At 49.1% G+C, this 10,348-nt stretch overlaps 2 protein-coding genes across 2 annotated transcripts in view; one reads left to right on the forward strand and one right to left on the reverse strand.

Annotated features, from left to right (window-relative positions):
* USP36 (ubiquitin specific peptidase 36) overlaps positions 1 to 6,656 on the reverse strand; it is a 33,739-nt gene extending 27,083 nt beyond the window's left edge. The window contains exons 1-3 of the mRNA XM_021680939.1: positions 6,354 to 6,656; positions 3,181 to 3,442; positions 2,432 to 2,653 (exon numbers count right to left, since the gene is read on the reverse strand). Coding sequence (XP_021536614.1) covers positions 2,432 to 2,653; positions 3,181 to 3,433 — 475 coding nt within the window. The 5' untranslated portion in view covers positions 3,434 to 3,442; positions 6,354 to 6,656. The remainder of the gene's footprint in view (positions 1 to 2,431; positions 2,654 to 3,180; positions 3,443 to 6,353) is intronic.
* Positions 4,819 to 5,631, forward strand: LOC110572573 (actin-related protein 2/3 complex subunit 3-like). Its single transcript, XM_044921612.1, has one exon. It carries the CDS (start codon positions 4,862 to 4,864, stop codon positions 5,396 to 5,398), a length of 537 nt encoding a protein of 178 aa, XP_044777547.1. The 5' UTR covers positions 4,819 to 4,861; the 3' UTR covers positions 5,399 to 5,631.
* Positions 6,657 to 10,348: the final 3,692 nt, after the last annotated feature.

A 10,348-nucleotide genomic window follows, 5' to 3' on the forward strand; every position in this document is an offset into this window, starting at 1 on the left:
ATGGGCCTGCGCCGTGATGCGCGCATCCGTCTGCGGACGGGCACCGGAGCAGCTTACGATTTGCTGCTTGCAGATATGTTTACACAGGTGTCCTGACTGGCACGTATAGAGCTCTTCTGCAGGCGGAGTACTGCTGGCTGGCACGTTATTTGGAAGATAAGGCCAGCTGAGGCGAGCATAAAAGGTTCTCGCTCATCTTCATGCGGACACTTGGTCCCGCCAGGCTTCTGAATGTGCATCCATCACAAAGGTGTGTCGCATCGCTGTTGTCGTGGTTTTGATGACACTTCCCTGATTTCAGCAAGGCTGAACACCTCTCCCTATACTCTGACCAGGAGTTTCCTCTTCTGTAAAATGCTGGTTCATAATTTTACCTTTTTATGGGTTGTCTTTCCCTCGTTGGTCTGTATTCTTTCCACATTCTTGGTAGCGATCCTTTGCTGGTTATGTGTCCCGGGTTTTGCCTCCAGCTCATAGCTCCCTGTCTGCCTTTTAAGTGTTTTTTTGGGAACAAATGTTAACTTCAATGCAGCTGAATCTGTCATTTTTCCTTTATAGTTGGTGTTTTCTGAGCTCTGTTTAAGAAACTTCCCATCCCAAGGTCAGAAAAAGATTGGCCAATGTTTAAGAGCTTAAAATTTGCTTTTGATATTAAATTTTTAACGCATTTTTTGTGCACAGGTATGCTGTGAAATGGGGACCCTATTTTGCTTTTTCCATATGTAAGCCCGAGTTCTTTTAAAGTTCCATTAATTTCAAATGGGAGACACATGAAGAACCAACACGTAACACACCTCCAGATGTACGCAGGTCTGTTTCTGGGCTCTATTCCGTTCCACTGGTCAGTGGGTCCCCTCCCTGACCCAATACTATGACACTTTAATTTCTCTAACTTGACAAGACTTCATAGTCAGTAGGGCACCCCTCTTCTCATAAAATTTTTTTATAGTAGCAAAATTTTTTAAAAACTCCTTGTCGTGTGGTGTAGAGAAATTCAACTAACTTTTTGTATGTTGATGTTGTATCTAGTCACATTGCCAAATTTCTTATAGATTCTCTTGCTTTTTCAATGCAGGAATGTCATTTTCAAGGAACAATGGTGCGCTCCTTCCTTTTGTCTCCTTGGTCACTGCTCTGGCTAGGACCGACACATCTTCAACACAAGTGGTGAGAGAGACCCTTGTTTCACTCTGTATTCTGAAGGGTATGCTTCCGATATTTTCCTATCTAGAATGCTTTTTTTGTAGTGTTTGGTGGATACCCTTTATCAAGACAAGGTAACTCCTTCCTATTGCCCCTTTGCTAAAAGTTTATCATATGTTTCTTTTTGGGGCATTATTTTTAGGTGACCTTTCTCTTTTAATCTGTTGATACAGTAATTAAGGAAGCAAAATTAGCAGTCTCTTATGTAGCACTCCCTGTGTGCCAAGTACTATTCTGAGCACTTTACGTAACTCCTTCAAGCTTCCCAACAGCTCTATCGGGCAGACGATATTATTACTTTGCAGATGAATAACAGGAAGTTTCTAAAAGGTTAGGTAACATTCTCAGGGATCACAGCACTTCGGGGGAGAGCCAGGACAGGACCCAGCAAGCCTACCTCCGAAGGAGCAGTTTCACCAGTTGTGCTGTGCGCTCTCCACGGTCACACTTAGAGAGTGTCTGATACTAGAACATCCCTGCATCATTAGGATGAACACGAGTTGCTCACGGTGTTTAAGAGACTCTTGAACGTGGTAGTATTCTGTCCAGAAGTTTGTAACTACACTCGTGAATTGTACTTGTTCTTTCTCCTACTGTACTTGTTTAATTTTGTTACCCAAGTTATAAGAACCTCATAAAATGAGCTGGGGGTTCTCTTTTTCTATTCTTGGGAAGAACCTGTGAAGCACTGCAACAATCTAGTTCTCAAAATTTTCATAAAGCTCACCCATGAATCATTTCAGCCTGGTGTTTTCTTCATGGGAAGATTTTTAACCACCAATTTAATTTCTTTTATTAGTAGTTAAAAGACTTTCTACTTTCTTCAGTTTTGGTAAGTGACATTTTATTTCATCTTTACCCATGTTTCATTTCTCCTCCGGGGCATATTTTATAACGTACATAAAACACTGGTTCAACAGTGGATGTGTAGTCATTGAATGTACATGTTATGGACATATTTTTTGAAAACACCTTTCTCCCTCTAGGTACTCATTTTCAGAACAGTTTGGGACCAACGCTCTACCCGAGTGACTGGCTTCTGTGGCCCGGCCTACAGCGGGCACGTGTCAGACTTAGGTTTTATCAGTTACTACATCACGGACTTCACTCCTACATCTGACCCAGGCCAAAGACTGCTAGGACCACGGGCACATGGGTTTGTCTATCAGGAGACTGTCTGGTTCCCACAACTCCCGCAACCCCCCCCCAGCGACCAGCTCCCACTCACAGTTGCGAGTATGCTCCTTGGAGAGCAGGTAGTTGGCCAGAGGCGGGGTGTAGGTCAAGCACTGTATGGTCGAGTTCAGGAAGCAGGTGTTGCCCAGGTTGTGGAGCCCTGCTCCCACGCGGTAAACCCGCTCCCACTTCAGAGACAGCCGCTCCGTGGGGAAGAGCACTTTCTGTGGGGCAGGGACCCCATCACCGCCGCTCTCGTGGGCATGCTCACTGCCTGCAAGAGAAAGGGACAGGGAAGAAAGGAGGGCTTAAGTCTACGCACAGGTGGGCCACGAAACAGAAATCGCTGAGGCACACTCGGCAGGCACCTGCCAAGACACAGTGTCAGAGGGTAACCGGTGTCCCCGCTGACTGGAAGTTACTAGAAAGCCCAGGAGAAAACCCAGTCATCCCGTGGCTCTTGCAGATTGCTTAGGTCTGCAATTCACGGAGCCCTCCACGGAGGACGACCCTCAGAGCACGAACAGCTAGCTGGAGCCCGGCCCATTTCTCTTGCCTCTTTCTCAGCCCCGCTGCTGATCCTACTAAACACACATAACTTCCACGGCCTAAGGACACAGATCTCTTTGTGACCAACCCTATATCATTACTTCTGTAACTACAGAGCCGCTGACCCCAGAGAAGCTTCATTACTCTCTGACCACATTCTGTTTTTGTTCCTCCTGATCAGTCAACACTTCATCCATCCACTTGGTCAACACACAGTGAGACCCCTTCTGCCAGCCAACAGCGTGTCTGTACCCTGTCTCCTGGCCTGTGGCTCGTCTCCACTCCTGTGGCGACTGGCTCCCTCCGTTTTCGGGTTCAGCAAGACATATTTGCTCTTTAATGACTCCAGCTGATAGGAGAAACTCTTGCTGGCTGGTTCAAACTCGATCTTCTGTAAAAGGACCTTCTTGGCAGAGGCAGCAAGAAGCTTTCCCAGCTCTCCATCGTCAGCCGAGTCCTTGCGGCCAGGTTTCAGGGCTTCCTTCAATTTATCGACTATTGGCATGGTGCATCACTGTGGGGACAAGAAGGAACACAGAGCGACGAGTAACTAGGTCCCAGGAACAGAGCGTCACTTCTGTGAAAATCCCCTCTGGTCTTTATTGATGCTAGCCACCATAAAAGCTTCTCTGGATTGGTTGCCAACCCTACAAAGGAAGTGTGAAACACGGAGACATATTACCAACCACCTGGCCAGAGTCCACCACACCTGCCAAGAAGAGAAGGTGCTTTCACAAACAGCACTAGAGAGACAAAGGTGCTACCAGGGAGGCCGGCAGCGTGCGTGTCTTCGACGAGGGACTGTGGGAGTACGGGCATCGGCTTGATGCCACCTCCTTCAAGAGCTGACCAGGTGGTCCCAACGTCTGCTCAAAAACAGGGAAACACTGATGCTCATAAGACACTCTGGTTGCACACACAAATCCATATAATAAAAGAATTAGCGTGGTGAGTTACATAAGCACGCCTTTCTGCTCGGGCTCATGCTCTTCAAAATGAAGGCCAGAGGTCACACGTGATCACTGAAATGATGCGAGTCCACACCGAGATGCAGTGTAAGTATAAAATACGCAAAGGATTTCAAAGACTTAGTATAAGAATGTTAAACATCTCAGTAATTTTTAGACGGGTTACATGTTGAAATGATAATATTTTACATATATTGGGTTAAGTAACACGTGTTGTGAAAATTAGTTTCACTTGCTTTTTATTTTTTAATGCAGCTACTGTAAAATTTTAAATTATATGTACGGCCTGTGTTGTGGGACTGTGCCTGTACAGATGATCTTTCTGAAAGTGAGAGAGGAGAGACAGGATGGTGGCGGGACTGGAATGGTACACACAAGACGCCCAAACTTTAAGAGGGAAGTGACAGTCCAGGGCTGGAGTGCGGCAGGCCTGGCTTATTCCTTCACCTATCAGCTAAAAATTCCAGGGGAAACCACTGTGACTTCGCAGCTCCCTATTCTGTGTAAAACAGGGACTGAAAGCAGCACCAAAGGAAGTTCTGAGGTTACCTAGGTGAGAGCTGCAGCTGCTGGAAATAGGACTGAACAGGAATCCCCTCCATCACCTCTGATTGCAACTCACTACCTCTCAACTCAGCCACCCCAGCCAGAGCTCAAGGGCAATCTGAGTCACAGTTAGAAAAATATGTTCCTTAAACCGCTCACTCTTACCAGAAAAATGAGGATTCCCTCAGGTATCCGGCATCCAGCCTGCCACAGGGGCAGCAATTAGGCAGGTGTATCCCGAAACTCAGCAAAAGGATCTCTTATTAAACCGTTCAGACTTATCCTTATGGAGCATCTCATTCCCTACACGGGTCAAATTTCTTTATCTATAAAAATTTCTGGGCCCGGGCCCCCGGACCGGAAGCGCCGTGCTTGAACCCCAACCTCCTCGTCTATCTTGAAACACCAGCGCCGCCAAGATGCCGGCTTACCACTCTTCTCTCATGGACCCTGACACCAAACTCATTGGAAACATGGCACTGTTGCCTATCAGAAGTCAGTTCAAAGGACCTGCCCCTAGAGAGACAAAAGATACAGATATTGTGGATGAAGCCATCTATTATTTTAAGGCCAATGTCTTCTTCAAAAACTATGAGATTAAGAATGAAGCTGATAGAACCTTGATATATATAACTCTCTACATTTCTGAGTGTCTAAAGAAACTCCAGAAGTGCAATTCCAAAAGCCAAGGTGAAAAAGAAATGTATATGCTGGGAATCACTAATTTTCCCATTCCTGGAGAGCCTGGTTTTCCACTTAATGCAATTTATGCCAAACCTGCAAACAAACAGGAAGATGAGGTGATGAGGGCCTACTTACAGCAGCTGAGACAAGAGACTGGACTGAGACTTTGTGAGAAAGTTTTTGACCCTCAGAATGATAAACCTAGCAAGTGGTGGACTTGCTTTGTGAAGAGGCAGTTCATGAACAAGAGTCTTTCAGGACCTGGGCAGTGAAAGGAGCCTGAGCAGACACTTTCCACAGCCGTGGGCAGCATTTTACAGCAAGATGTACACAGTTATTTGCCTTTATTTGATAAAGTTTTATACAGAAGAGAGAAGAGAGCATGTCTTCACTTGAAGAGCTCTTTATCAAGAATTTGGGTGAGGGAGGGAAAAATGGGTGATTTAAAATTTTCTGCAGTATTAAGCTGGTGCTTAATAAAAATAAGTAAGAATAAAGAAATTTCTAACAACAACAACAAAAAATTTCTGCAAGGGGAGCGCCTGGGTGGCTCAGTCGGTTAAACATCTGCCTTCGGCTCAGGTCACAATCCCAGGGCCCTGGGATGGAGCCTGCTTCTCCCCCTGCCTCTGCTTGTGTGAGCGCTCTCTTTCTCTGCCAAAAAAAATAAATAAAATCTTAAAAAAAAAAAAAATTTCTGCGGGGCACCTGGCTGGCTTAATCTGTAAAGCGTGTGCCTCTTGATCTTGGGGCTGTAAATTCAAGCCCCATGTTGGGTGGAGACATCAGTTAAAAATAAAAGCTTAAAGGGCGCCTGGGTGGCTCAGTTGGTTAAGCGACTGCCTTCGGCTCAGGTCATGATCCTGGAGTCCCTGGATCAAGTCCCACATCGGGCTCCCTGCTCAGTGGGGAGTCTGCTTTGCCCTCTGATCCTATCCCCTCTCATGTGTTCTCTCTCATTCTCTCTCTCTCAAATAAATAAATAAAATCTTAAAAAAAAATAAAAATAAAAAATAAAAGCTTAAAAAAAAAAATTCTTGCAACGAATTGAAATGTAAGAAACTTATTTTTTAAAAAGCAAGCACAAGTTCTTTGATTTGAAGAAATAAAAGAAACTTTCCTAAGGGGAATTATCGAAGTGTTCCCACCAACTGAAGAACTGTTGCTGGGCTACAAGCTGATAGCTTGGAGAAATGGAAAACTACTCTAAAGCCTCTGCTGGCTCACCTGGGATGTCTGAACTTGGGCGTGTTGCTGCTCCAGCATGAGGTCAGGTTCTTGGCCGGACTGGGCAGATGCAGGGTGGGACCCTCCGATTCATGAGCTCCTCGGCTCTGCCCCGTGAAATCACCAAAGCTGCAAGTCTGTCGTTCAGAATCTGTGGGGTGAACGGAGCACCACGTGAGGCCGCTCTCTTCCACTATTTCCTCAGCACCACTGCGCGGAACCAGAGCAGGAAGGCTATCTGTCTGGAAGAGTCGGCATTCAGGTTGAAGGAGTACGGATGGTGCTGGATTTAGGGAGTCTGGAGAGGAACTGAACGGACTAGCTACAAGTTACTACAATGTGCGTGATATGAAGACACTGCCCTTGGCTCGGTATCTTAACCTTCAGGCCCATGACAAGCCCAATGAACAAAAATCTTCAGTGATCTCCAGTCTAAATCACTTTCTCGAGTGAGAGGTAATAACCCCCTCACCTCCAACTTCCAGATTTCATAAACCAGTAGAATTTTTTTTTTTTTAAGATAAAAATTTTTTTTAAAGATTTTATTTATTCATTTGAGACACAGAGAAACAGAGAGAGAGCATGAGCAGGGGGAGAGGCAGAGGGAGAGGGAGAAGCAGGCTCCCCACTGAGCCAGGAGCCCAATGTGGGGCTCGATCCCAGGACCCTGGGATCATGACCTGAGCCGAAGGCAGACGCTTAACCATCTGAGCCACCCAGGTGCCCCTAGAATTTCGAAAAAAGAAAAAAGAAAATCGAAGAAGCAGTAAGAATTGCCACATTTTCACTTTGCTAAGTGCAGATTTTCTTTACCATCCACAATCACTATGATTACATAGAATTAAAATACTTGGGGCGCCTGGGTGGCTCAGTCGTTAAGCGTCTGCCTTCGGCTCAGGTCATGATTCCAGGTCCTGGGATCGAGCCCCGCGTCGGGCTCCCTGCTCCGCAGGAAGCCTGCTTCTCCCTCTCCCTCTCCCCCTGCTTGTGTTCCCTCTCTCACTGTGTCTCTCTCTGTCAAATAAATAAATAAAATCTTTAAAAAAAAAAATACTTAAAAATTTTTTGCTGTGAAAACGTTCAAATATATACAATGTGGTGGCAACAATACAGGGACCACATATTCCCCTTATTCAGCATCAATAATTACTATGTAGGCCCACTCCTGATTCCTCTCCTGTCCCCACATTATTGACAGCAAATTTCAGATGCATCATTCCTCATATCCATAAATAAAACCATACCAACGCCAAAATAAAGGGTGAGCATAATGAATATGCTCTCAGAATAAAATCCAATCTGTAAGGTGAAGATTCCAATATCCCTGTCTTAATCGAAACTCATACCTTACTGTGGACAGGTGAGGACATAGATGGACATGGGTCCAAGGGCAAATGTTCGGGAACCAAACAACAAGAGGATAAACAGAACTTGGGAGGTAAGAACCCAATTTATTTTGAGAGAAGTAATTTAAAGAACATCTATCCCACAGCCCACTCCTCAATGTGAAAGTCAGAGACTTTGAACAATTTTTCAAGTTCTGACAAAGATCAACCTCTGTCGCTAATTCCACCCAAAACATATTCAACAATGACCAAAAAATCATCTCTCTCTGAGGTGTAGGAACCCAGAGAAAAATGTCTTTGTAATCATCAGCAAGCCCACGTCTGTACATAACTGACAACATGCTCTTCAGAACTCGGGAAGGATGCTCCCTCCACTCCACGGTCCAGGAACAGCTCAGGCTTCTCCAGGCATCCCTCTCCCAACAAGAGTAGGCAAATATAGCATCTGCAGAACACCCTTCAAGCATATTCTCTCTCCCTCCTCCCTCTAAATGCACTTTTCCAGGATGAAATGCACTCAAGACTCACAGGGTCAACCACGTGCTGGTGGGGGAGGAGCCCCAGATGGACAGAGCCCGGGCCTCCCTGGGGCACTTTCACAGGGGGCCTCCAGGCTCTTCTGCAGAGCCTGCAGAACACCAGGCTCCAGCCAGAAAAGAGTAAGCAGAGCCTCCCTCTCCTTGGAGGCCTGATTCTAGGCATCTCTTACAGAAAGCAGGATGGCCACGATGCTTTCCTCTCTCATCTCTCTGGGTTTTAGAATGCTACTCCGTCCAGCTCCTAGTACCCCAGGGGAGACTCAACACTACCGACTAAAATAAGGGTATTTTCCAACCCCACATCTTGTCCCCACCCACTCACATTCACCGTGACCATGACCCTGGAGAAGGTTACCTTCTCCAGGGTTAAGTCTTTCCCACACTTATTACTAAAAGGGGGGGAAAAAAGAAAAAAGAAGAAAATTTCAGCACTGCTGCCAAACAGAACAGATTTTGACTTAAGCTATTCCAGAGAAAGTCTGGGTCCTGCATTAGTGATGCTTCTCTGGGTAACAACTGTGCCCAAGACCGACACAGACCGTTGCCTCCCTCGACTCCCTGGGGCTCCTGGCTGGGGCAGCTCTCTCATCCACCACCAGTCCGGGTTCCCCGGGAACAGCAAAGAGCATACCTCCCGGACCCTCTCTGTGGACCCCCTAAGCCCCCCGCGGACTGCGCAGCCCCAGACCTTCCCTGCGGATCCTGGAGCCCCCGCGGACCGCGCGCCCCTGGCCCTCCCCGTGGACCCCCGAGCCCTTCGCGGACCATGCGCCCCTGAGCCTCCCCGAGGACTCCCGAGCCCCTCGCGGACCGTGCGCCCCTGGCCCTCCCCGTGGACCCCCGGCCCCTCACAGACAGCGTAGCCCCGAACTCCTCGCTAACGAAGTAGCCCTGGGCCCTCCCCACCGGTCCCTGAGCCCCTCGCGGCCGCGCGCCCACGTCTCCCCCGGTGCGCCCCCCTGCAGGCCGCACCTTCCCGCGCCCCAGGCCCAGCGGAAGCCCTCCAACCCGGCCGGACGCGCAGCCTTCCCTCGGCCTGAGCGCCGCCGAGACCCGGCCCCAGCCTACCCGGCCCTCGGCGGGCCCAACTGCAGGCCCGCGGCGCTGGCGTCTACTCGGCCCGGGCCCTGCACACGCACCATCCGGGCCTCGGGCGACTCACACACGTGTCACGGCGACGCTTAAAGGCGCCGCAACTCGTGGCCCGCGCTGTCGGACTCGAAAGGTCGTGGCGGCTTTAAGAGATGGGGCTAGCTGCGCCCTCACTCCCTAGGCCCGCCCACAGCCGTTCTACGCAGCCTATACGTCACTCCTCCACCCCGCGGCCCCGCCAGCCTACGCGATGACGCAAGCACGCAGAGCCGGAGACGCCCCGCCCCCTTGGCCGGAGTCTGGCGTGTTCCGGGAGAGCACGTGAGGCGTCCGCTTCCGGGTCCCTAACGCGGGTGTGCACCTGGCGCAGCCTCCTACCCCGGGCCCCTTGCACGCCCCGCGTCCAACCGGTGGAGCGGGGCCTCGGCCTCACTCTCCGGAGCCCTTTAGTGACCAAGACATGGATGGGGAGCGCTGAGGGCAGCAGGGGAGGCCAAGCAAAGAGCTGTTGGGATGAAGGGTGGGAGAGTGGGGGGAGTGGTGGCGTTTGACCTTCGAAATGTCCGGGGTGCGGGGGCGCTTGCCATTGCCTGGCCCCCTACCTGACCTCCAAAAGCATTACCCCATGACGATGATGTTGAGCTTTTGGTGGAATGCTTGCAAATACGCACTGCTTCTGCAGTATTTTTTTAAAAAAATCCTTTTCACCTGAAATCATTCCTTCCCATTCTCCTGGGGAGGGGGAGAGGGAGCGGCTCCTAGCCTGACGCCCGCGGCCCTCTCACGGAGGCAGAGGGTGGGAATAAATGACTTTTCCCCCAAACCACAACCTGTGCACACAACACTATCAGCCAGGTCTTTCTTGGCAGGGAGGTCTGGAGTGGGCTGGGTGAGCTCCTGGGTGAACCACCTAGAGCAAGTCTCTTGTGCCCACCCCACACGGTCCTTGCAGCAGGGAATGGAGATGGAGAGTGACAAGAGGTGTAACTGGGACAACATTCACCCTGGAGTTACTAGG

The sequence above is a fragment of the Neomonachus schauinslandi genome, chromosome 15 (genome assembly GCF_002201575.2).
Source record: "Neomonachus schauinslandi chromosome 15, ASM220157v2, whole genome shotgun sequence".
Taxonomy (NCBI): domain Eukaryota; kingdom Metazoa; phylum Chordata; class Mammalia; order Carnivora; family Phocidae; genus Neomonachus; species Neomonachus schauinslandi.

Coding starts and splice junctions, on each gene's coding strand:
- LOC110572573 (XM_044921612.1), top strand. CDS start 4,862: ATGCCGGCTTACCACTCTTCTCTCATGGACCCTGACACCAAACTCATT.